Source organism: Enoplosus armatus, chromosome 9 (assembly GCF_043641665.1).
Source record: "Enoplosus armatus isolate fEnoArm2 chromosome 9, fEnoArm2.hap1, whole genome shotgun sequence".
Taxonomy (NCBI): Eukaryota; Metazoa; Chordata; class Actinopteri; order Centrarchiformes; family Enoplosidae; genus Enoplosus; species Enoplosus armatus.
In genome coordinates, this window is record NC_092188.1 from 1,221,511 (window position 1) to 1,249,223 (window position 27,713).

At 44.2% G+C, this 27,713-nt stretch overlaps 1 protein-coding gene across 1 annotated transcript in view; it reads right to left on the bottom strand.

The window, feature by feature from the left end:
* Positions 1-19,415: 19,415 nt before the first annotated feature.
* Positions 19,416-27,713, bottom strand: part of LOC139290453 (CREB-regulated transcription coactivator 2) — a 29,448-nt gene continuing 21,150 nt past the window's right edge. The window contains exons 11-16 of the mRNA XM_070912237.1: positions 25,470-25,939; positions 24,273-24,575; positions 23,925-24,119; positions 21,538-21,609; positions 20,468-20,672; positions 19,416-19,833 (exon numbers count right to left, since the gene is read on the bottom strand). Coding sequence (XP_070768338.1) covers positions 19,643-19,833; positions 20,468-20,672; positions 21,538-21,609; positions 23,925-24,119; positions 24,273-24,575; positions 25,470-25,939 — 1,436 coding nt within the window. The 3' untranslated portion in view covers positions 19,416-19,642. The remainder of the gene's footprint in view (positions 19,834-20,467; positions 20,673-21,537; positions 21,610-23,924; positions 24,120-24,272; positions 24,576-25,469; positions 25,940-27,713) is intronic.

Sequence of the window (27,713 nt, forward strand, 5' to 3'; positions counted from 1 at the left end):
ACAGCTGCATCATGGGTAAATCCTTGCAGCTCACACGCATTCGGCAGGCTGACGAACAATTACGTACAAAGCGTACAAAGACAAGATCCGCCTGATAAGTCCACGAGGCTCGGAACCTTTAGTGGGATTCAAAGCTGTTACAGTAGATTCACGTCCACAAACTCCTCAGTGGTCATTTACCACAATGAATCGTTTGGTCTATAAAACATCAGAAATATTCCATAATCTCTTTCAGCACAAGATGACCTCATAAAATATCCTGTTTTGTTTGACCATCAGTCCAAAACATTCAGTTCACTATCATTTAAAACCAAGAAGAGCAGCAAACCATCAAATCTCAGTCTTCCAATTAGTTGCATATTAATATCATTCGGTTCGACTAATCGTTGCAGCTTTACTCAGCTTTACAGCTCCCGCCTCCTGCTCTCCCATTGGTTAGAACCACGCTGTACTAGCTCACTCATTGGCTGGAGGACTGCTGAGTAAAAATAACAGCTTTGTCAGTTTGTTTTCATACATTGAGTGAAGAGACTGAGTGAGTTTGAGTGACATGACTGGGAACCAATCACTAAACTGGAACAGAAATTCAGACCAAATATCAAACAAGAAGAATTAAATAATACTGAAATCGATAATTTGAAGTCGTGTGTATTCAGAGCACTCTGAGCTCTTGAACACAGACAGCAGAGAAGTTTCTCTACACGGCTTGTGTTCAAACAAACAAACAAACAAATAACGCGTTAGATAGAATTTGTTCAAACTTGACTTTATGAAAAAGTAATTTGCTGTGCTGGAGAAAACCATTTGTGCCAACATGGCTGCCGCGGAGGCAGTCAGCGTCAGCTCAGCCCCCGAGGGGCGTGAGTCCCCCCCGCCCGATGGAAGAGAAGTTCACACTAAACGGAGTAAAGACTCAGACTTACTGATCGACAGGCGGCAACAACTGGAGATCAGGTGCTAACATCCAGCTGCAGTGTGCGCTGGTTGACTCATTTTAATAAACAGCCAGAAGCTGCTGCAGATGTGTCGGATGGATAACACGCTTCATTTCCTTCTCTTTCTCTACACCGGAGAGGTTTCGCTCATCGCCGTCATCAGAAGGTGAAAGTGAGAGAAGGACGCAGAGGAGGAAGTGGAAGGAACGGGGGGGGGGTCAAAGGTAAACTGGCAAACAGGAAGAGGACCGGCAGCCTGCTTCCTGTTCGTCGATGACTTCCTGGTGACACAGCAGCACACGAGACAACGCTGCAGCTCCCCGAGCTGATACAACATGAAGTTATGCCTTCAACAACACGCAGATCGACCGAGTCTCAGCTGAGTCCGAGAGCCTCTGACAGGCCGACGCCGATTTCCTCACCGACACTGCAGAGGCAATGCATCGTGGGATATCTGTGAAGAAGTGGTGTCCATGCTGCAGATATTTCTGTTTTATTGAAGGAATGTTTGACAAAAAGTACAAATGAGAGAGTGCAACACATGTTAACTAGTAGCAGCTGGTTAAGTGTTAACTAGTCACAGTAGACGTCTGCTGTCACCAGCTCGGGTCGTGTTTGACACGGAGGGAGTCGGCTGCTCAAATGAAAAAGCAACAATGGCAATTTTAGCTGAAACAGCTGATTTCATCACAATCACTTCCCTTTTTAATGACCCATGTGCAACAATGGAAAACACACACACACCCAGAGAAATGTACCCGATGTCCCCACTGACAGAGTGCACTACAGTACATCACTTTACATTGAGTTGGACGTCTTCACATGTTTAGTCCAACCAACAAAACACAAATCTGAGAAGTTGGAGTCAGAAAGACTTCAGTTAAACTTCGAGTGACTTTAAATGTTTCTTCAATTCATTGATTATCAAAATAGTTCATTTTCTGTCAGTCTACAGGACGTAATAAGCGCTGTGGTCCTGTACCGGGGGGGGGTTCCAAACATGACGTGAGCCGCCGTCACAGCAAACCGGTGTGATGCAACGTTAGAGTGTCTGTGGTTTGGAGGTTTGTTCAACGTCTTGATTCAGACTCACAGACCTGAAATGTTTGTTTTAGGTAACATAACGCTGACGGAGTCCTTCAGCAGCCGGCTGGATGTTCACTCTGTCAGGCCTCTGCCCTAAAACACACTTTGAGATTCTGGACATGGAGTGAGACTGAAGTCAGGACTTCATCATGGCCACAATCACAAAACAGAAGAACTGAGTAAAACTGCACAAGTGTTGAGATAAGACAGAGTGATGGCATCGTCCGTCTGTCTGTAGACCGAAACGTCTCATCAGCTGCTGGATGGACTGTGATGAGATGTGGTTCAGACCTTCATGGTCCCCTCAGGATGAACTGTCATAACTCTGGTGATCCTCTGAGTCTTCATCAGCGCCATCATCAGGTCAACATGTTCATGTGTCCAACACTTTGGTTTATGACCAAATACCTGCAGAGCTGATGACGTTCATCAGCCTCAGCTGGACTCTGTGTTTACTGCTAGTTAGCTAATGTTAGCATGCTAACATTAGCATTTATGCTATACCAGAAGTACAGACTGATTTGTTCAACATGTAGCACGTAGTACGCAGGTGTGTGTGTGTGTGTGTGTGTTACGTTTATTACCGTTTCACTGTCGTTATTGAGACAAATACTTTTCTGCCCTGGTTTGACAATAAACTTCTGCACTTTTTCAGCACCTTAACACCAAAGCAACACTTCTCAGAGGTGAAGTATGTACCATTCATGCACTGGGGGACATCCTGTATACGTCTCTATAAATATCAACATGTGTGGCGGGAAGTTCTGTTTCAGTGCTTCTGCTTCAGGTGTCATTCAAATAAACATTTCTCTACCAACAAAGAAGAAGTGAGAGGCCTGAGAGGAAGTCGTTCTCAACTAATGAAACTGTTATATAGATATTAATACTGATAACAGCTGCTGAAACCTGCACCTCATCTGCTATCAGACTGTGGTCTCCCTAAAACCACAGAGGCCATCATTATTCAAGAGATTTAACTAAAACATCTGCTAGTTTGACCCTCTAAAAACACTGAGGGGGGGTCCAGGCCACCAGCCTGATGGTCACTAGCTGTGACAGGTGTGTGCCTGTCAGGTATCATCTTAGAAAAACTCAGAAGATGGTTCAACAACATTTCCAGGATCCTCAGACTCTTCTGAACATCTGGATCCAAAAACACCCAATAATTCTGCACTTCTGTCGAATTTAAACGTTTACATTTAAACCATCTTCAGTTTTCATGGTTTGTTCGGTGAGAAACGAGACTGTTGGATTAAAGTAGCCGAGCTGAGCTGTTGGACAGTAAATGTCTTCTATAGCTGGAGCTATCAGCTGATTAGTGTGTGAGGAGAAGCTCCACCAGGTTAATAATCAGCAGCTGTGACCTTCATCTTTGACATCTCACTGGTCTTAAAGCGTCTCCCCAGACACAAAGACTGAGAGGAAGCTAGCCCGCTTCACGACGCAGTTTCACTCGACTGAAGACAAACGAAGAGGAAAACCTCAGCGTGTCAAAAGCAGCCCCCCCCCAAACTCAGAGTATTACTTTCAGAGAGGACTTGAGTTGTCACACGTCAGTTAACAAACTGCGTTTAGTTCTTCTGGACTCTTTGACGTCTTTATATAAAATAGAAAGTGTTTGTGACGGCGACCCGCCTCCTGCTCTCATCAGAGTTAATCAAAGATCCTTCGTGGTGCTACATCCTGTCTGAATTATCAGTAACTGATAACAGAAACTCTTTTTTCCTTCTAGTCATTCACTCAAACATGGCCGCTGTGTTTTAGCGCCAGTCTCATATATCGTTTGTGTGCAGGCCTACCTGAGACGCCGTCAGTCTTTAGGTCTAGTTGTGACACTTAGTTTGAAAAGCTGCCACAGGAAGTCAGTGATGCTGGAAGGGAGAAAAAAAAATAGAGCTTTCAACTTGGAGTTTCTCAGCGAGTGAAGAGTGCAGCCGAGTGAGACGAAGGTGAGGAGGAAGGAGAGAACGGGAGGAGGTGACATCTCCTCCACAACACTGCAGGGATGTGGGTTTATCTGAGTGTCAGAGCTGTGTGTGAGCTGGTACGGGGGGGGGGGTCGTGGATCACAACGGCTCTCTGTCTCCTCTGGGCGTCACGGCAACAAGTCAGCATCTCTCTCTCTCTCACACTCTCACACACACACACACACACACACACACACACACACACACACACACACACACACACACACACACACACACACACACACACACACACACACACAGTGACTAACATCGTCTCTCAACACGTTCAATGAGCACATTATAAATGACATCACCACTGGCAGAGTCACATGACTCTCACCACTGCAACATTAGTGCCGAGTCAATCAAAAGAAGCTAATCGATAAATTGATATATTTTTTTTTAGATCATTGAATGAGCGGATCTATAATCGATCATCAGGAGTTGAGTCTGAGCGTAAAGCTTCTGTCAGAGTCTGATCAGATCTCATGAAGCCCACGAGTCTCCATCGATTTAGTCATTAAACTCAAGAGTTTCTTAGCCATTAAAATCAGGTGAATAGTTTTCCGTTTTCTTCCCTTCACAGCTGCTGGAGGCCGCCGAGCTCCGGCTGTTCGATGAGATGATTATATTACATTATGTTTAAAAGGTAAAAACTCGAGGATTACCAGAGAAGACTGATACAACTTGTGATGGAACGTTTTTCTTCTTCTACTATAAAAGACTAAAAAAAGAATCCGTAATGAAAATAACTGTTAGTTGCAGTTCCACGTATAAATATATAAATGTATGGGAACAACTTCTCTCACGAAAGTCAAAACACCTTCAGATGTTCAGCTTCAAGTAGTTTTACTCACGTTTGTCTCAGAGTCGGAAGAGAAGATGCAGAAGAAGCTTGAGGATGTAATGAGTCACAAAACTACTTTGGAATAAGACGAATATGATGAGCAGCATTACTGTAGTCTGAGACTCAGCAGCTGATCCTGCAGACTGCAGGTGAACATGAGAGTAAACCAGCTGACTTCTTCACCAACATCACTTTAGAAAACGAGCCTTTGTTACGCAACAGTTTCCTCTCCACGCCGACTCTTTCAGTTTCAGTATCTCACAGCTCGTTTAGTGGAGCGTTACTTTGACTGCAGGAAACACAGACTGAGTCTTCAGCTTGCTTCATTTTCAGTCACAAAACAACACGTTTTGGGGAATTCCAGCAGAGCTGGACCCATCGCCTCATCTCAGCACATGTAGAGAGGCGGTTTCTCTCTCAGCAGCTTTCATCACAGTTCAGACTCGTGACGCACTGAAAAGGACGTTTACGTAAAAGTAACCGGAGTGTATTCAGACATGAGGCCCACATGTTCAACGTGTATCATTCACAGAGAACAGAATACAAATACTGTGTCATGGCGTCTTCAGGTCTGCAGGTCTGCAGGTCTGCAGGCTGCGGTGACCGTACTGAACTGCTGAGTGGACGGCTCTCAGCGTCTGGAGGTCCGGGGTGTCGCTGCAGGCCGTCTCAGAAATGCTAAAATCAGGTCGAGCTATTTAAAGCCTCCTCGGTGAACTCAGACCGCTCTCTAAAGTCAGCCGAGCTCCCGGGAACCAAGTGTTCCTCAACACTCGAGCGTCTCTGCAGTAAACAGTAATTATCATTCAGGGGCGAGCGGAGAACTCGTCTGCAGCGGAGCCGGACTTCTTCACACAGACACCGAAAGCAGAGCTGAAAGTGGAGGAGCTGAAGCGACTGCAGGCTCCTGGAGGAGATTTAAATATCTGGAGTCTATATTTAGTCCGTCCACAGAGCGCTGGCTCACTTTATGAACAGCAGCATCAGGAGGACTGAGAGGACACACAGCCGCTTTCCAAAATTACTTCACATGTGAGGACGTAAACAACAACCAGAGGAACAAACAAACAAACAAACAAACAAACAGGGCGAAGAACACATCCGTCATATCAATACACTCGGGCTCTTCTGTAAATCCTCATGTGCTTTAAAGTGCTGGTCAATGTGAGCCGTTTAATCTAAAAATAATCAAACTATTTTCTTCCTCTGTTGTTTCCAAACTGCTCACGAATCTCCAGCTGGAGGAGAAGCTAACATAACATTCACACACTAAACTGTTTCATTAAAACTCGTCTTAGAAAAGTTAGAAATAGTAGTAAATTATATTTTTTACATATTTCTTCAAGTGTATCACCACATAAAGTATTTAGATAATATGATTTATTAGATAATAAGAGTGTTATAGACTCTGCGGGGCTGCACTTACACACAGCTGAGCTAAATGCTAACGTCAGCGTGCTAACATGCTCACAATGACAATGCTAACATGCTAATGTTTAGCAGGTGTAATGTTTTCCACGTTCACCATCTTAGTTTAGATGTTTTATTTCATAAAAGTGTTTTAAACTTGTTGTTTGTTTCAGGCGAGGTGAGCCGTGAGAACGCTGAGGAGACAACTACAGTCGATGTGATTCTGTGTGTGTGTGTGTGTGTGTGTGTGTGTGTGTGTGTGTGTGTGTGTGTGTGTGTGTGTGTGTGTGTGTGTGTGTGTGTCAGGATGCAGGTCAAGGGGGTTGGTGGAGGTTTGCAAGATCAGCAATAAGCTGGAGGTAGTATTCTGATCCTTTACTCAAGTAAAAGTACTAATACCACACTGTAAATACTCTGTTACAGTAAAAGTCCTGCATTGAAAATGTAAAGGTATGTAAATATAAAAAGTAAAAGTACTCAATGCAGTAAAATGTCCCCTGACTGTTATACTGTTATATCATTAGATTATTATGTAGTACTAGTATAATATTTATCAGATGTAAATACACTGCCACATATGTTTCTTTCCATATACTTTCTCATGCTTCATGTGTCCAAACCTACAGAGGTAATTATTAAAACATAATAGAAATTATTAAAATCATTCAGGGGAAAAATCAGCAAATCTTCACAGTCCAGTTAATTTTCTAAAAGAATCTGAGGAAAACCCACCAGCCTTACACATAATACAATAATATATACTAATAACACACATAATATATATAGATATATTGAGCGATGTGGACGATGTGAAACAAATACAGCTCCAACATTATGTTGTCGAACTAAATGAGACGCTGTGTGAGGAGGAAAACACTGAGCAACATTCTGCCACAGATGGTGACTGAGGACGGAGGCCGGCTGCTGGCCAACATGGCCGAGGGCTACTGCACACACACGTGCACACACACACGTGCACACACACACGTGCACACACACACGTACACACACACACACGCATGCACGCACTGTGTTTTTCACTTTCAAGTCATTTTGCAGATGATCTCATCCACAGTGAAACCACGAGGTCGACAACAGTAAACTGGTCTGAGGTCAGACGACCACAACATCTACAAACTGTCAAACTATCGATCTCCTCACACACACTGTAGTTCATCTGGACTCAGTCTCACACACACCGTCCTGCTGCCACAAACACTCACTAGAGCTCCACATGTGGATTCATCCGCCGCTGAAAATAGTCCCCAACAGATGCACTATTTCCTGCTGTTAGTTTGATAAAACTCCAGCGAGCAGCTGTTGGAGGGAATGACTGAGCCTTTTAAACATGAAACTATATATTTGTGAGGAGTTTTTAAAGATTGACGTCTTCAGCAGGAACCAATGAGCTGAGAGCTGAGAAGTGAGACAGGAAGTGAGACAGGTTGATGGTCTGAGTCTAAACATGAGATCTGATGACAATAAGAAAAATATAAAGCAACACCTGATTTATAAGATTCTTTCCACTCACTCAGAAAAGAACCTGTGGAAACAAAAAGGCCCCCGACTTCTAACAAAGTGATAAAACCGAGAACACTGTTGTCTTGCTTCGTGTGCACACCCTTCAGGAAATATTCATGACATACAGAACTAGAAATCCTTTCAGGGTGTGTTGAGGTCCTCAGAGAGTTATGAACTTTGAGGAGCCCCCATCATCCATCGAGGATGTTACGTAATGTCAGTGAACGCAGCGCAGCAGGAATGTAGAGGAGCGAGACTGCAGAGAGACTGTTGATCCAACAGTTGATTTTATAGTTTGTTTCCTCCCACAGAACAGAGACATGCAGGCCAGCTGAACTGGAACGCTCCGTCTGTGACGCCTCTCTCCCGGTGCATGCTGGGACACGCTGCGGCCCTCTGAGACCCTGAACAGCGGACGGATAGATGGTGCGTTGAAGTGTTGCTGTTCATCATCTGTATGATTCAGTGTAGAACTGAAGGACACAAAGCAGCTTTTTATATTTTCTCTGAACTCAGCTGTTCCATTGAGACAGAAGCAAAACTACAAAACTACAAAACTACGAGCATGAAGAGGTTTGGGAAAGGACTGACCAGTCAAGATCCTTTACTTCAGTAAAAGCAGCAATACCACACTGAAAACACTCCACTACAACACAGTGCTGCACGTACACATCGTATCCTGGTTTCAGAAACCTGGATATGCTACCTGGAGTACTCTGACAGAAACCAGGACACTGTGGCATGTAAACACCTGATCCAGGTTTCTGTTTCTGTCTTTGTTGGCACAGAACATCGTGACTGAGATGCTGAGAAATCAAGTCCTGCAGGCAGACGATCAGAAACCAGGGTGTTCCCTGTAAACGCCAGACCCCCACATATGATCGGAAACAGGATACGACTCAAAACCAGGACGCCGGTACGCATGTAAACTAAAACACAGTGCAGGTGATCACAGAGCAGGAGGAGCGTCCCCAGAGGAACCAGCATGTCGTCCTCTGGGGACACGGTCTGGATGTGGTCTGAGTCCAGGCCTCCCTCAGTCTGTCTCTAAACATATCTTTTCCTCGGGGACCCTGAGGGTCCTCCACAGTCACAGGACACATTCTTTACAAGAGGCAACACGTCCTGCCAGCCTTATCTCGGGTATCTTGCAGTCTGCCAACACAAACCTGCGAGTCACCGTGCGTCTCTCAGCGGCCGCCAACAAACTTACAACCGCTTCGACCAATCACAAGCAAACAGGAGTCACGTGACTCACATGAAACGTACGTTTGGTAGACTTTTTGTAGGCGAGTATTTGAACTTGATTCCAGTCTCTTGTGTCCTCTGCTGAACCACAGAGCAGATCCTGTATCTATCCCCGTCCTGGGATTAATCAGTGGACTGTTGAGGACCATGAGGTGAATCTGAAGCTTATTTACAAACTGCAGAACAGCCTGCAGGTCACATTTGTTTTTGTATGAGGGAGATTCAAGACGAGCTGCTCATCACACACCATGAGTTTTAAAGCGAGAGGCCTCTCGTGATGTTTGATGTGTTAAACGCTGCGAGCGAAGCAGTCGACTCCTCCTGCTGTTAAAAAGCCTCCAGAGGAAAATAAACTGTTTCTGCAGGCAGACAGCCCATAATTCATAGAGGCAACGCACCGCCGCCAACAACGCTACAGCAGCGGTGGAAGAAGTACTCCGATCTTCTTAGTGGATAGTTTGTCTTCAATCTGCCGACGGTTGGAGCATCAAACTTACAGCCTGAAGAACAAGCAGCAGGAGGACCGTAAGACAAACTGTCCACACCAGTTTAAATCAAGAGACATTATGAAGGTCTCACAGCTAGTTGGTACACAAACTACAGACAGGTCAATGAACTGGCTGCTCCATCTAAATACAACACCACCGCCATCACTTCAGCTAATTACTGAAGACGTCATTCACTGTATTTATCTAGTTTCTCTTGTTAACGAACCACAACAACCTCATCATCCATCTTCTGACATTTATCCTACAGACGTCGTGTCCCCAGCAGCATCTTCCAGATCCTTCTGGGGGATCCTCATCTGGCCCCAGGCCAGCTGAGATATATAAACTCCCTCCAGCGTGTTCTGGGTCTGCCCCTGGGTCTCCTTGGAAATCCTCCAAAAGGAAGGCGCCCAGGAGGATCCGGATCAGATGCCTGAACCACCTAAACTGGCTCCTTTGGACACTTTGGTCCCTCCAAAAACTAGGACTCGTCTTCGAGGTCAACATCAAGAGCCTCATCAGCATCACTGGAAGATATTTCTGCTTATTAATGGGACGCGTTTATACAGCGCAACAAAGCACCGGCAGCGGGGCGCCGGAGAACTTAGGAGGGGCCGGGGATTAAACCAACAACCCTGCAACTAATGGACGACCAGCTGTGCCCCCTGAGCCCCCTCCTCTTCCCTGACACGGATACCAAAGAGCCACGCTCTTGAACGGAAAAAACGACAAAGATGGAATAACCTGAATTTCATTTTTAGTTTTATTTTGAATAATAGGTTTGTTTTGCTTTTAATTTAATGAATCAGGTTTTGTTTTTGGTTTCGGGGTTTGTTAACTATTTGAACCCTGGATGAGCTTCACTGTGGACCACAGTCAGTGTTTGTGTTTCATCCTCCAGCATGGACATGACAGACAGACAGACAGAGAGAGAGACAGACAGGCAGACAGACAGACAGAGAGAGAGACAGACAGACAGAGAGAGAGAGAGAGAGAGAGAGAGAGAGAGAGAGAGAGAGAGAGAGAGAGAGAGAGAGAGAGAGAGAGAGAGAGAGAGAGCACTGAAACACCACAGTCTGCATGAATCCAGTGAATCCAGTGAAGCTGCGCTGCAACAAACAGGCCCGAGCAGCTGCTGGAGATTTAAACCTGAACCCTCTGTCACTACCCGGGTTCCATTATCGGACACGGTTGCACTCATTTCATTTCATTTATTTCCAGCAGAGTTCTTCCCTTCCACTCATCCGGTAACAAAGCCCCGGTGAACCCAGTGAAAACGGCCCGTGTGTGAAGGCGCTCTGCGTCAGTCCACCGTGTGACAGACGATGGTCGCCCGCAGCTGCAGCGCGCTGTAACCCCAGGAGCCGGACGGCAATCTGGATTCCATTATCGGACGCAGATACTTCGTGTCCCGTCGAGCTCGGTGCATTTCCCAGTACAATGCGACTGCAGCCCAGTATGATTTAACACAGGAGCACACCGCTCTCCTCCCGCCTTACAGCCGTTACGAACGGAGAAGAAATGTCTCTTACATTCCCGAACATGTGCGGTGGGGGGGGTCGCTGGCTCACGTCACTGACGCACCCACACGCTTTAAAACCGGATGAAAACACGCCGAGCTTTTAGTCTTCAACGCGGTTTTTCTCACGTTAAAATATTTCGGGGAGAAAAACGAAAGAAGCGCGCGGTGGGAGGCGTGTCCGATAATGGGCGCACCGAGGTTACCGTTAAACGACGTGCCTTTTAACGTTTGCTAGCTCCCCGTGTAAGCTAGCTCACCAGGCGGCTAGTTTCAACCGTCACGGCCGCCGGGTCCGTTTGTCAGATGAATAAAGTCGGCGGCGGTGAAATAACGTCGTCCGTACCTTGTTGTCTCTGCTGGTTTCTCCCACAGGCACCTGGAAGGATCATGTTTCGGTCATTCTCTCACATGTGACGTCCATGTTTGCTGTCTGCTCCGAGCAGCCGCAGTCAAGCTGTAAACAACAACACCCGTCGCTTCCGGTAATAGCCTTCAAAATAAAGGTCCGTTTGAGAACGACGCCACCAGTGATGGAAAGTAACTCAGTACAAATTCGAAGTACTTGTACTTTACTTGAGTATTTCCATTTGATCAACTTTATAGTTCTACTCCGCTACATGCAGTAGAAGTATACACTGTGGTATTGTATATTATTATGATTATTACACAATATTTTTTACTACTGATGCATTTAACTTAAATTAAACTTCATTATATACTGTTGGGTTTCTTAAATTTAAAACAGTTTGGTACAAAGCATCTTTAATCTGCTCTTATGTGAAGTTAATGTTTCTGTACATGGACCTGACGTTTAAATGAGTCCAAACTCTGTTAAACAAATCACAAATCTGTTGAGTTATACTTCCTGGGACATTTATCTCCTGACATGAGGGTCTCGATGGAGTTTCAAAGCCTTCCTCACACTGCCAGGCGCAGAAAAGAAAATGTAAGAAGATATCATTTGAATTATTATTATTATTTTAAATAAAAACACAGCACGTTTTAAGAAATCTTGTCAAACTACTGTCAGAATCATCCTTAAAAAAACATTATGTGTAATTGTATTATGTGATTAAAACCTCCTAAATTCCCCGAAACATCACTGAGTCCTCGGTGTCCTTGATAATAGCTAATGAATGTCAGTGAGACACAACTAATCAATATGTTTCAATCTTTCTGCTCAGTCAGCAGCTTCAGGATCAATTAGTTTTCAGACCTGCTGTGAGAGGCATCATGTGATCTGACTAAAACCAGAACCAGGACCAGGGACAAACCTTTAAGCAGGCGATATGGAGCTCAGTTATATTAGTTCAGTGGTGGAGGACGTATACAGATCTGTTACTGCAAGTACTAATACCACGCTGTGAAAATACTCTGTTACAGTAAAAGTCCTGCAGTAAAAGTCTGTGAGTATAAGCAGTCAGATGTCCCCTGTGTCTGTCCCCCTGTGACTGTCCTCCTGTGTCTGTCCCCCTGTGTCTGTCCTCCTGTGTCTGTCCCCCTGTGTCTGTCCTCCTGTGTCTGTCCCCCTGTGTCTGTCCTCCTGTGTCTGTCCTCCTGTGTCTGTCCTCCTGTGACTGTCCTCCTGTGTCTGTCCCCCTGTGTCTGTCCTCCTGTTATAGATTCTGTCATTAGAGGATTATTCCTCCTCATTAATGTGAAGCAGGATGTTACTGTTGGAGTTGAGGTGGAGCTCATTCTGAACTATCAGCTAATGATTATTAGTTCACTGTGGATGAATCAGCTGATTATTTTCTCCATTAATCGATCGATCGTTTGGTCACAATGAGCCAGAGCCCAAAGTGACGCCTTCACAAAGCTCCACATTATTAACAAGACGTTACAGTTATTAACAGCATTGAAGTCACTTGCATAACAACATTAACAAACTGAACCTGGATCAGTCACTCTTCTTCTCTCTGACAATCTGTACAGCAGCTTGTTTGTTAAACGTTACAGACTTTATGCTTTTATTTTGAAGCCACTGCACCTCTGTTTCCGGTCTCATTGCGTGTGTCGTGACGCAGCTGTCAGAGAGAGACTGAGCGGACTGAATGTTTAATAGACAGTCCTTCATCCTCATAACATCACCTGCTGATGTATAAACTGTGTACTTATACATGTACTTATACATGTATAAGTACATGTACTTATACATGTACTAACATAGTTTCATTTAACAGCAGCAGCGAGGGATTCATTTTATCTGTACTGCAATATAATACAATTCCATATGCACACACACACACACACATATATATACATACATATATTATATATGTGTGTATATGTATACATCTGCATACATCTACATACATATACATATATACACATACATATATATATATATATACACACACATATATGTATACATATATATATGCCAGCATACTTACGTTGCAGTATTTGTATCTGGTGAATATTATACTTGTATATACTAGAGCTCCACCTCCATCAGCTACAACAGTTCGGTTACATTAATGATGAGGAATAATCATCTAATGATAGAATAAATAATAGGAGAACAGTCACAGGGGACATTTGACTTTTACTGAAGTAACATTTCATCTTACTGTTATAGAGTATTTTCAGTGTGGTATTAGTACTTTTACAGCAGTAAAGGACCTGAATACTGCCTCCATCTCTGTGCAGTATGTATAAATGAGTATTTCACCACAGTACATCTACATGAACGTAAACAGAGAGACAAACTGCAGCCGTTCCAGGTTTCATTTGTTTATTTTCTGGAAAATAACGTGAAGGTACAGTCTCTTTAAAAATCTCTCCTGTTAGCTTCAGAAGCACCTCTGGTTTGAAAACATATTCATATGTACAACACACTCAACGTTCCCTGGTTATTTATTACAAGGTTCAAATAAAAATCTGAATAGAACAAAAGTCAATTTATTATTTCAAATACAAAGCAGAAGACACAGAACGCTCATTTTATTCTCCGGAGCCTAAAAACACAAAAACTAACAATAACATTAATAATATGAGAGCAATTAATATCATACATCAATACAAAATATGAAAAAGTATGAAATATGGCCTTTAACTGATCCCTAGTCTGCGCGCACACACACACACACACACACACACACACACACACACACACACACACACACACACACACACACACACACACACACACACACACACACACACACACACACACACACACACACACACACAGGATGACGTCAGTGTTACAGAGTGACACCTGTTGTTATTAAAATGACTGAGAGCGTAAAAATAAAATGATGGTGTTTTTAAACTCACTTAATTTAAAAGGGAACAAAGAGTTTTAACAGTTAAACGGACTCGTTCCTCGTTGCTGTGAATCCTGACAGCTGGTGCAGTTTCCTACGTCTCACTGCAGAACCATCATGTCATCAGAAGCCTTTCAGTCTGCCGGGTGTTTGTGAGCTGCAGCTCCTCTAAGAAAAGCTCTGAAATGAGCTTCAGGCAGGCAGAGAAAATACGAATCTGACTACGAGAACAGACACATTTAGAGTTTCTGCTTCCGTGAGATAAAAATACACTGAATTCCTTTCTAAAAAAAAAAAAAAAAACACAGTAGAAGGGAGGAAAAGGAAGAAGTGAAGACATGAATGAAAGAAAGTCTTACAATGACTGAAGGAAACTGCTGAGCCGAGTGAAACTGATGAAGATGAAATGAGGCGTTTTTGCAGTGTTTTTAAGAAAAGCTGGAAAGAGACCAAATCAACGTTCTGTCTTCAACACGGACACAAAATCTGTCCGAATCCTGTTCAAAAGTACAAGAACACAAACACTTCCATCCGGACAGTAACTGAGAGCTTCAGCTTTAGCACAGGAACATTTTCATCCAACATGGCACCCACGCCCCCCTTTTCATCACCACCTGGTTCACCAGAAGACCAGTCGGTCCTGAAACCTTAATCTCGTCGGCTGCCGGCGCCGACAGACTCGTCTCTGCTGAAAGTAGACACGAGCTTCTAATTTTCATCATGCTTGAACTTCTAACTTTATAACAGAGAAGAATTCAGTTTTAAACTTTCTTCCGTCTGACCGATCCAACAGCGCAGAACGCAAAAACACAGACGCTCAGAGGACGCAGACGTCCGGACGTCTCAGATCCTGGAGACAGGAAATCATTTATACCAAACAATATATATATATTTATATATATTATATGGACCGACCTGCAGGGGGCAGCAGTCAGACCTGATTCCACTTTCTAAACTCTCTTCGGTCTGAATCATCATCATCATCATCATCATCATCATCTCCACCTACATCCTGGAACTGTTGTGGACACACAGTGACAGGATGTGGCAGCTGAGCAGTTCTTGATTTCAGTCTAAAAGCTTCAGGCACTTGAGGGAACTACGAGTTCTCCCGTCTCTTTCTTTCTGGCATTAAAGCTAAAATCCGTCCAGTAATCGTTCACCTCTCCTGGGTTTCCTTTCCAGACTTCACTCGGCCATGTTTGTTTCACACCATAACCTTCCAGACCTGCAACAGACCCAAACCCAGGAACTGCATTTTTAAAACTGTGGCACCGCCAACAGAGGAACGTTTCTCCGTTTACTTTCCATTAAAAGCACAAATCAATACATTTTCTCTCCTTAATAATAGAAAATAGATCGTCTGAATTCAGTTTTACAAAATGTTGAAAGCTTCAATTTCTACCTGATTTTTTTAGTTTTTCCTTTTCAAACGATAAAGACTGAAATAAATATAATCTTTTTTTATGTAAAGACATAATTCTGACTGTTATTAACAAATTAATTTAATAAATAACGTTTGGAAACAGTTGATGTCAATGAATTAGTTTCTTCTTCTTAATATAATTAATATTTAATATATATATATATATGTTATATAATAATAATACATTTAATGATAATGTTTATTAGTTAATCATCATGCGACCCTGAACGGGGGTCCGGCCCCCGGGTTGGGAAACGCTCTCTGTCACACTTCTGATTTTATACTTTTCAAATGTTCCATTTTCAAACTGTCCAAAGGTAGAAGATTACAAAATAATTAGACTAATATGATGATACATAAAAAAATGTTTCCTGTTATTGATGATTTCAAAGTAAAATGTCAAATTATAGAGAGAGCTGAACTTCTCTTCACAAAGAAGTGAATTTCTCCTTTAAACTGAAAAACGTTCCACAGACAAAATCTCTCAGTAACTCAAATAACATAAAGTGGCTGACAACAGTATCTCTACATGGGGGGGGCGGGGGGGCACGACACCAGACAAAATTTCAAAACAACATGTCCTCTAAATGCTCACAAGACACATGCAGCTAATTTCATTTCACAAGCTGTTGTTCAGAAACGCTCCGACTTCAAGCTGCTTCAAACGTCTACAAGCTGTTTTTAGTTTCTTCTCTCGTCTTAAATATACTGTTTGTTTTTTTTAAAGATATTATCTGAGAAATTATTTACATACAGATTTAAACCACTTTGGATTAAAAAATAAAACTTTTTTTTACCTTTGTTACATAAAAATATGTTACTTTGCTCCGCCCCTGGGCGGGGCTGAAAACACAGGTGCAGCAAGTGCAGGCAGAGAGGGCGGGGCTAAGGGCTGTCAATCACAGTGACTGGGGTTAAAGGGCAATCCCGCCAAAAACTGCATTTGGGTCGTTATTGTAAAAAGTTTACAGACATCTGAAGTTAAAGTTAAAATGTCCGACGCAGGAAGTGACACCCACAGGTGTACTCCAGGACACCGTGACATCACTGCTGGGTGTGGCTACAGGTGCAACTAAGGATTATCTTTATTATCGATCCATCAATTATATTATCCATTTAACATTAATCTATAAATTGTCTAAAAGTAGTGAAAAACATTTTTGTTACCGTCCAAAACCCAAAATAACGAGTGAAAAATGTGATCAGAACATTGAGAGAATTAAAACATTGAGAAGCTGGAACCAATAAATGTATTTATCAGTTAATTTTCTGTCGACTGACGGATCCTCACGATTACATCTAGAGCTGAAACTATTAGTCGACTAATCTGCAACTATTTTGATAATCCATTAATCGAATATTCTTTGATCAGAGTTTCACTTTTCCTGTCTTATAGCGTCGTAAACTGAACATCTTTGGGATTTGGACTTTTGCTCGGACAAAACAAGACGTTTGAAGACGATTAATCAACTAATTGAGAACATGATTGTCAGATTAATCGATGATAATGCAGCCCTAGATCCATATCAAGATAATACACACAAGTTATTAGCTTCTGGGACTTCTGGGACTTTGTGTTTTTGGGGAAAATGTCTGTTTAGATAAAACAGCAACACCAACGTTGGTGGAATTGCCCTTTAAAAAGTTGACCTGAAAGGTTGATGAAGCCTGAGGGGCGACTGTAGCTGTCGTACAAACACTTCAGTGGGGTTCAATCAGGGTTCCTGCACAGACCACAATCTAGACTGAAAGATGATTTCAGTTTGTTTCCTGGGGTGTACAGAAACCCTGCGTCCCATCTGCTACGGATTCCTTCCTCAGTCTCTCCATCATTAGACAACACATTCACGTTCATCATTAAAATGCATAATTTTCTATTCACATGCAGCCAATCCATAAATGACTACATGCAAGTGCATCTGATGTCTTTTCTCTGTCAGAGGGACGAGACTGAAACCCAACAGACAGCAGCAGGCACACGAGGCTGAGACGCACCGAGCCACAGCTTCAGGTCTGAAACATCATGCTGCCTTAGCATTAGCATCTTTGTGACGCAGAGACGTTGGGGACGCTAGGCTAAAACGGGTCCTGGACCACAGAGGTGAAGCTGACTCCGAGGACCAAAGATGTCACAGAGCTGCTTCAATGCAAGCAGGAATAGAACTTCTTCTTCTTCTTCTTCTTCATCACGTTGGCAGCGTGTTTAGACTTGAGACTGCGGCTCGGTGAAATAAACTCTGACGAGGTTTTAACAATGACACTCGTCCAGCTGGCAGCGATGAAGAAACTACAGGACGAACTGATTATCTGTGATCACACAGGACGCTTGTTGTCGCATTTCTCTTCCGCTTTAAAAGCGTCTGCCAAACAGACGTAATGTAATACCCTAAAGAAAGTGAGCTCAGCTTTGGTGAGTCTGGTTTCTTTAGACCTCTCGGTCAGTGATTCCTGACCTGGTTTAAAACATGAAGCAGGCGTCTATTATATCTATCTGTTCAAAAAGCAGAACACGTGTAGCAGAGATCTTCATATTTCAACAGGTTTGCCACATTTTGAAATAGACTCACTGTAAAGTTGTTGAATCAACGTTCTGAGGAAGTAAAAGTTTTAACAAAAAGGTGTGAGGTGTTATTTTGTGAAGATAAATTGTTTGTTAGCCCACTGAGCTAAGACTAAGCAGCTTGGTTTTAATGGCTGCATGTCTCTTCACATCGAATTCACCAAAAAAAACAGAAATATACAAGAACTTTAGGGACGTCTCCAGTCCTGCTTAGTCATCACATCTCTTTGGATCTGGATAAAGTTTTACTGTCTCTCTGCAGACGGATGGTTGTGCAGAAGAATGTTAGGAGCTATTTAAAGACAGAAGCATGTTTGTGAATATTATTGTGATTCCACTGCTGCGACTAAAAGCTTTCAGTCGTTGAAGCCCTTAACGGCAGACCGGCGGATGAAGACGGCGTCCTGCGTGATCACAGCATCATTTCAGGGTTTAAAGCTGCTTTAATTGGACGCTTGTGTCCCGTCATGAGGCAACATTAGGATTGTTTCCCAGTCAGAGCGACTTGGAAAGAAGCAGCATATTGGGGGGTTTTAAGCTCTGTACGCACTCCTGAGGGGGCTCCATCCCAAACCTTTAACCTGCTTTTAACTATACAAACTATCATTTCTTTTGATTTATGCAACTGATTACAGATCAGTTGGGTTTGAGGAGAATCTCACAGCCTCTTTCGGGCTGTTAACTTGACATCTGTGACAGTTTTTAAAAAAATATAAAGACCTCTAAGTCATGGCTAAGTTCCTGTCAAAGTGGCTGAGAAAGCAGAGGAAGCCAAACGTTAGCAGTTTTGGCCTCTGACTGGTGGCTGTTTCCTAACCTAGTGACTCATGTTAATATAATCCAATAATCCCGCGGAGAGGGGGGCCAACATGGCTGCTGAACAGAGAACAGTCAGAGCTCATGGAGGGTCCACAGCGTTGCTGGTTTTTACAGACGGTTTCGTACATAAAGCCGACGTCACGCGAGCGCTTTATTCCTGCGTGTTTATGTTTACGCGAGTGCATTTTTCATTAACATGCAGATTAGACTCGTACAAGCTAATGCCTAAAAAGAGAAGCATCTGGGTTTTTCTTGACTTCAAGCGTTGCGAGAGCGTTTTCAGTTAAGTGCCTTCGATGGAAAACTCCCCCTCCTTCAGTTTATTCCGACGGAACCCTCAGGTCCTTCTCACCGAGACTTCAGCGCCAACAAAAACACTCTTGGAGGTTCCCGAGTCACTTCCAAACCTCGCTCTGCAGACTGTCTGGTTGGGGGAGTGGTGAGGGGGGCGGCGGAGCGGCACTGATCCCGGTCCTCTCCGCCTGGGTGGCCGCCTCTTCGCCGATTCCCACCGAGCTCCTGGAGCGGAGGGGGTGCGGGGTCACTTCAGCCGGTCGGATCTGAAGGAGTCCTCCACGGCCGGGTCGGCGAGCATCAGGTCCCCGTCCAGCATGTCCAGAGCCAGGGGGTCCATCCTGAGCGGGTCGTCCAGGGAGAAGGGGTCCATCTCAAAGCCGGGGACGTGAGACAGAGCGCTGGCAATCTCTTTAGACAGACCTGGTGGGGAGTCACCTGCAGGGAGGTGGGGGGGGGCGAACATGTTAGACTTTCAGAAAATCAACAGACTTTTAGATCAACATAAATTCGTCTTCTGGGGGGGGGGGGGCAAACTTGTCAACCTTTAAAGCACAGATGCAGTTCAGAAGGGGAACTCTTTCAGAGTCTTATTTTCTCTGGACTTCACAGATCCACTTCTCTTTCACTCGAGACTTGTTTGTTTTCACTTCCTCAAATCAAACAATTTTTATTTTAAATATTTAAATAAAAATAAAAATCATTTCAACGTCTGTCTCATCATCCGTCCCTGTTTTTGATGGCTTCACTTTACCTTCTTACATCCTGTTTCACACACATGGCATTGCTTCCTACTATTAGCTAGCGTAGAGGTCGTACTACACGACACACACACTCTTTTAGCAGCGATCGAAAAGTCAGGTCACATATTAATCTGTGTGTGTTAAACTGTGTTCAGACAACATTTCATATTGGAGAACTAAATCAACATGTCGATCATCCTCAAAATGAGGTTTTGGTAATAAACATTGTTTTGGTTTCGGTACTGACGCACCAGTAATGAAAGTCTCCTGATGATCTGCCCAGTCTCTGACACCCTGAACATCAGCTGGTCTCACTGGTTGATACCCACCAGTGAGGATGATGTTGGGCACGTTGTGTCGTCCCTCCCCGCAGCTGTAGTTCTGGTTCTGGTTGTTGAGGAGCTGCTGGTCCCCGGGGTCCTGCATGTCCAGGGGCCCCTGAGTGTTGGAGGGGAGCTGGTTCTTGTCGGTGCTGCCGCAGCTCAGACCGCTGTGGTTCAGAGACAGACAGTCGCCCTGGTTCTCTGCTGTGAACTGAAGCAGACGAGAACAGATCCACATTTACGACAGGAAACAAACACGTGGTGCGACGTGGACGTTCACTACTGCTCAACAGCTGGACAGCCGCTTTGATAGAAAACAAAGAATCCTGCAGCCACACACACACACACACACACACACACACACACACACACACACACACACACACACACACACACACACACACACACACAGACTTGGGCTTATATGAGATTTAGAAGAACAACTTTCTAAGACAGTCTGAAGTCAGACTAAGGCTCTAGTATGAAGCCTGGTGGATTATCTGGTACGGGAGAAATAACCAAAGAACCCGAGGCAGACTAATAAACCAGCCCCTCTCCAGCCCCGCCTCCCTCCCGCAGTCTTTTGTGAGGCCAACTCAAAGTCCTTTGCTTAGAGTTTAGTCCCTGAACTCCTTCCACACCAAAGCTTTTGCTTCCACAGACACAGAAGCTGATACTCTGATGAAGCCAGCATGTCTGCTGTAAATCTGTAAAACGTGTTTATGTGGCTTTGACAGTCCTCGCGTCTGCACTTCAAATAGTCGTTTTGGTGCAATAACTCGGACAAAAGTCAGAAAGGACAAAGAGACACGTGGAATAGCATGCAACCAGTGAGTCGGACCAGGGACATGGTGATTCATGGTCGGTGCCTCAACCCCTGGGCCGCCGACGCCCCCGTTTTACTTTTTAAACCAAGAAAAAAAAAGACAAAATGAAATAGATATTTCCGGCCCGGCTGTAAACACACCCCGCCGGGTTTAAAATGCCCAGTTCAGACAGCGGCGGGTGACATCATCCTCCCTGCAGCCAGTGTTATTCACAGTTGGTGATGACATCATGTGAAGGTGCTCTGTTACCTGCTGGTTGGATTTGCCTGTGAGCTGGAAACTCAGATAGGGGTCGTCCAGAAGAGAGTTGAACAAGGCGTCCTGGAAAACATCCAAATCAAGTCTCGGTTACAGGCGACATCACACACCCTGAAACCTAAACCTCCACTCCTTTTGCTTTGTTTTTACTCTGTGATTATTCTGTTAAACGATTAGATATTTAGTGTGCAGGTGTTTTGGGTCTTTCAAAGCCGTCTTAATCCTCTTACAGTATGTCTGCTTTCTCTTATATGTAGTTGAGTTGAAGCAAAGATGGCACCTCAGTTTTAAATTTCAGATCAAACATGCCTGATATTTTCACTGTGTGGACGATGTGTGGCCACCACCCAGTTTTATGTGTATATCTTTTTTATTTAGTAAGTAACCACAGTAAAATATGACATCATTTCATTTTCTGTTTAGTTTCACATCACATCATTCCAATCCAATAATCTCTCTCTCTCTTTTACTTCTATTTTGGGAGGATTAATGGAGAAAGTTAGATTGCACCTGAACCAAAACATGGAAGTCAACCAGCTAATAAGTGCACACTGAAGGGCTGTGAAGTGAAATCGACTTGTAAAGTGTGTTGGCCCACAAAAGTCTAATCTAATCTCTGAGTTTCAGTGACTCGTGAAGCAAAGTGCTTCTTTAATTCCAGGAAAGTCCCTGAGGTTACAACATGTCCGTCTGCTGAATGGGTGATCAGATATCACAATGACTTCCACTCAGCAGACCTCCAGAAATAACATCAGGTGCTGCCTCTCTTTCACCTCGCCTCGGCATTACGTCCCACACAGTGAACACGACAGCTGACAGATGAAGTCGGTGCCAACTTTCAAATCAATGCATCTATAAAAAGGAGCCTTTAGTGTGCATACAAATTTAATTTAATTAATTCAGCACATGTGCTCGTGCAACTACGTGTAAATGCTGGTCTATACGTGTGTGTGACCATCCACCACATCAGTGCAGTCAACGCAGGACAGATGGAAACAAATGAGAAATGACGATGTCTGAACTGGTTTGTACTGGCAGCGCGATAACACCGAGCACGACCAAATTAATAAAAATGATTCAATCAGCTAATCCAATAAGACATTTACATTTCTAAAAATAGTGCAAAGGCATCTGCAAATGACAGAGTTTTTGTAAGAGACCAAAACGGATTAAAGCTGCTTACAAAACAAAGTTCTGAAGTTTAGTTGGTCATGAGTCAAACAGCCTGTAGTTACTGGTGTTTTTGAAGCTTTGCTCCATATCATACATCTTTATTTGTCTTCCTTTGATGAGGAGCTGTACTAAGAGCTCTCAGTGTTCCCTAACAGTTGTCCAAATAGAGAATGCATGCTTGATCGTAATTGGTTAAACGGGTGATTACAAAGTTCGTTATCGAAAAACAGACTGAAGAAGTTTATGGGAGACAAAATGGACTGAAGCTTCCCTATTCTTTGTGATGTTGACAGAAACAGTAGAAATACACCGTTCACGCTAAAAACTAATCTACCACGAATGTGTGCTTGAATGTCCTGACAACGCCCTGCTGGGTGGACAGTCTCTGCTCCGGGTCCTCTGTTGTGGTCTCATTGATATAAAGGAGGGAGTTTTGTTCTTTCACGCAGTTCTTTTTTGATTTCCAAGGGCCGTTATCAACGGGCCAATCACAGCAACGATATAGCAGTAGGCTGCTAGGCTAGGTAGCTAGTTCCATCATAGGGCTTCTATTTCAACATGATACTCAAACGTTTGGCATGACATGATTTAGAAGCCAACACGTACCATCTGTGATTGGCCCGACATGAATCAGGCCGGATAGAAATCTGTCTGAACGGGAGGGGGGGCCAGACGCATCTGCCAGAGCAAATAAAAGATGAGCTGGCAGATTCGTCTGGTTCCCAGGCTTCTCAGGTGGGCCTGCAGTTGGTGATCTGTCCTTCCGACAAACACTTTGTCTCTAATAAAGAAGTCTGGACAACAACCGGACAGATTATCATACATTTTTATGTGGACCTTCCTGCTCCCCAGAGGATGAACCCAGATGATTTCGGGGGCCTCCTGGTCTTTCCTGCAGCACCGCATCGGGGCAAAATTCCCCATGACCACTGCTTTGGTTCACAACTTGCTTAGTATCTCAAGCGTTAACCACCTGATGGAGTGATGTGTCATGAAAATGTCTGAGCACATTGCTGCAAAGACTAAGAGTAGATCAATCATCAGTTTGTCGTTTGTCCTGTCCAACACTTTCACACTATGGCTGTACTAAACACTGTAGCCTCTAGGGGGCACTAGCTAGGTTATTGTTAGTGTTTCAGTGGAGCTGGGATGGTCGCACCTGTAACACATCAACAGCTGTGAATGTCTCTGACAGTGTTGCTTACGTTGTAGAGGTCTGTGGCCAGGTTGTGGCTGATCTGTTGGAGCTGAGGGAGGCCGTCGGCTCTCTGCTGCTCTGTTTCCTGTTTGACGTGACACTGAGAGGACGAGGAGCTCTGGACACACTGATCCATCGCCCTCTCGTTCTTTATCAGCTGTGTGTTTGCCGTGTTCACATGTGGCCCCATCGGCCTCTGCTGCTGCAGAGAAACGCACCACAATCCCTAGGTAAGCTGAGCTGCACAGGTGAGTGTATGTATTGTATGTTAGACAAATGCATCTATCTTTATCTAATCCATGTAATCTACTAATCTGGACAATCTCATCTCCTTTCATTTGACCCAGCGGCCTACCGTTCCAAAGTGCTGCTGCATGTGCTGGTTGTGCGTGTTGCGTAGGTTCTGCAGGTGGAGCTGCTGCATGGACTGCGACTGCTGCTGCTGCTGCTGCTGCTGCTGCTGAGCGTTTGGCCGCGGCTGCTGGAGGCGGTGCATCTGTTGGTGGTGGAGCTGCTGGCCGGGCTGCTGGCCGGGCTGGGAGCCGGGCAGACCGGGGAGGGGCTGGTGGGAGCCTGGCTGGTGCTGGTGGGACTGGCTGAGAGGGTATGGAGGAAGCCTCTGGTCCAGAGGCAGTTTGCTGGTGTCCAGAGGGACGCCCTGTAGGGGGGTGGGGTCGGACGTTAGCACCATTCTTCAGCTATACGCTAAAATGTTTTTGTCTGTGTTTTTTTTGCACAAATTCAATGAGAAATCCCCAAAGTGTTCTTCTCATTAGTGGGATGGCCACCATCTTTACCAGCAGACAAATCTCTTTCATCTGAATATCATTATATTGTCCAACTGGAGGTTAACAATGCTGATGTGATCACACTTCCACCACAAATAAAAGTTTTCTTATCTGCAGTTTTGAAATTGCTTCTGTGGAAGGAAACCCACCACAAAGTACCAGATAGTGAATATTAGCTTTCTTAGTTTTCCTGTCAAGTCCATTTTATTTACAGCACAAAATCACGTATCACAAAGGGCCTCAAAGGGTTCAACACCCTCTGTCCTTAGACCAGTGCGGATTAGTGAAAACAGAGGAGGGATCCATCTTCCACAGCAGACGGATGTCGTGTAGACAGAAATAACAACAGTAAATTATGGAGAAACAAAATGACAATATTAGGTAGACAGATTGAAACCATGTATGAACAATATGCTTCAAGAAAGCATTCAAGCAACGTCCAGGTGCTTCTAGACATAAGTGAGTCCTTCTACTAAAACTACACTAAATACTCAGTCTTGAGTGAACTTTATGCATCAACAGGTCAGAATACACATCTGGCAGGACCTCGTCTCCCAAACACACGTCTCATTGCTGTACTATAACTTCCTGTTATTTACAGCGAACTCTCAAACTGACTCTGTGACAAACTAAAAAGGGTTTCTGTCTTTCTGTCTCTCATTTTGAACTTGGAGGATAAACACGGGGAGAGGGAAGGATCACGGCTGAACCAAACGTCCATGATTTATAAACAGTTTGTACTGATGGGGTTGTGTGGTTATTACCTGTGTGATGGAGGACAGGGTGGGGGAGATGGTCGGGGAGAACTGTTTGGAGTGATGCCTCCGTGACTCCCCTCCCATGGGCAGGATGAGCGGGGAGAGCTGTGCTCGTCTCCGTGGCGACGTGCTGAGTGACTGCTGGCCCTGTCCACTGAGCAGCGGCGAGTAGGAGGAGGAGCAGGAGCTGGATCCGCCCACTCCGCTGCTGTAGCTGGGGTTACTGCTGGACACCGACTGGAGGGAGGAGTTACTGAGGGAGGAGTGCAGCGATTGGCTGCTGAGGGAGGACGGCAGGGAGGGGGAGGAGCTGAGGGACGACTGCAGCGAGGGGTTGCTGAGCGACGAGTGCAGGGAGGCGGAGCTCAAAGAGTTGGAAAAGGAGTGGCTGCTGAGCGATGACTGGATGTTGGGGTTGCTTAGCGATGACTGCAGGGACGGGTTACTGAGCGTGCTCTGTAGAGACGCCAGGAGACCTGAGGAGCCAAAAGAAAAAAGTATAAACACAACTGTACTCTCAACATCCACAGACACAAAGACTAGTGATAGAAACATGTAAAAAAAGACAAAAGATCAAAAGAGATCCAGAATAAGGAAACAGTCGCAGATTGGATCCCAAAAACATTTTCTCACAACAAATCCTCACATTGAAGAAACTGCCATTTTTCCTTGATAAATGACTTAAAGGGGAAGTCTAGAAACTTACTGTTGCACATCTAGTAAATCTAGTGGGACTAGTAAGAGACAGACTAAAAAAAGAATGGTCAAATTCATTTTCTACCAATCATCCAATGGATTACTTGACTAATCGTTTCAGCAGTAATCAGGCCCGGCTTACACCGGTCAGAGAATACCAGATTATTTCATTAACAAAAGGGAGGAGAGTGAAGAGACACTGGAATATGATGCTGTTCAACCCCAAAACACAACAGACACCTGAATGATCAGCTGCAGAATGAATAATGAAACATGCAGCTCACAGTCACAAAATGAATCCACCATTCATACTAACACAAACACAAACTGGGATTCAATAATAACAGGTTCACTGAAAGTCCTTTAACTGCTGCCACACTTCTAAAACTGTGGATATACTAACAGATAATGCCCTATCATAAAAACACATTCTTGTTTTAATGGATCAAAACTCTCCACATGAATCTTTACTGAGCAACAAACACTACAGAAGTAAAGTTCTCTTCTCTCTTTTTCCTCTGAGGCTTCAGTTTAAAATACACTGTCTGTTCAGGGAGTCAGCCCCTCCCCAGGTGATCTCAGCAGGTGAAAACATCAGCTGTGTCCCCAAACACCCTCCTGCCTTCACTCCACATCTTTCCTCCCTCCCTCCTGAACTTCTTTTTATATACACTCAGTAGGTCAGGTTCATCCACAATCTGCATTTCACTTTCTGACCTGGTTTAGATCTAAAACCTAAAATCAGGAACAAGACACAGGACCCAAAACTCCCTCCTGACAAAAACTAATAAAAATCTATAATGATTATGGCCCCCATTTTGACAATGAGCCTCTCTAGACACATATAAAACTCTGGTGGGTGGGGGAAAAGAAATAAATGAGTCAATAAATAACCATGGAAACATGATGTATGTCTGAACAAACTTTGTCAGGGGATCACCAAAGTCATCAGGACTTGCTCCGTGGGCACCGTGGATATCTGTACCAGAAATAATGGCAATCCATCTAATAGTTGTTGAGGTATTTCCATTAACTGGACTCAAGCGGAGGACCGACCGACCAACATCCACGTCCCTAGAGCCATGCTGCTAACAGGGCTCAAAACAAAGCAGTTTTATTCCTGTATACTCCTCGTGGAGCCGACTGTGAATTTATTTTTGTCCCATAAAGACAGTGAAGACTGTTTGTCCTCCTGCTGTAACAGGACAGCTGACTCTGAGGACAAATACATCGGAACTTCAGATTGAACGGAAGGACGCTTCTGTAGAGATTACATGCTGCTGGGGTCTCGCATCTCAGTGAATTTTGGGTAAGACAACGGAAGCCGAAACAATACAGTTCATCTTCTGGGGAGCATGAATATCCACTGCAAATTTCATGACAACCCCTGAACCTACGCAGTCTTGTGTATAAAGTTGTTGATTTGGCCTAAATGGATGGAGATCCAGCCGGGGGGCATGTATGTTAATGTCATGGCATTTCTTGTGTAAAAGTGTAAATTTTGTCCTAATGGTTCTTGGCAGATCATTTCTGGAACCTGTGACAATAATGTTT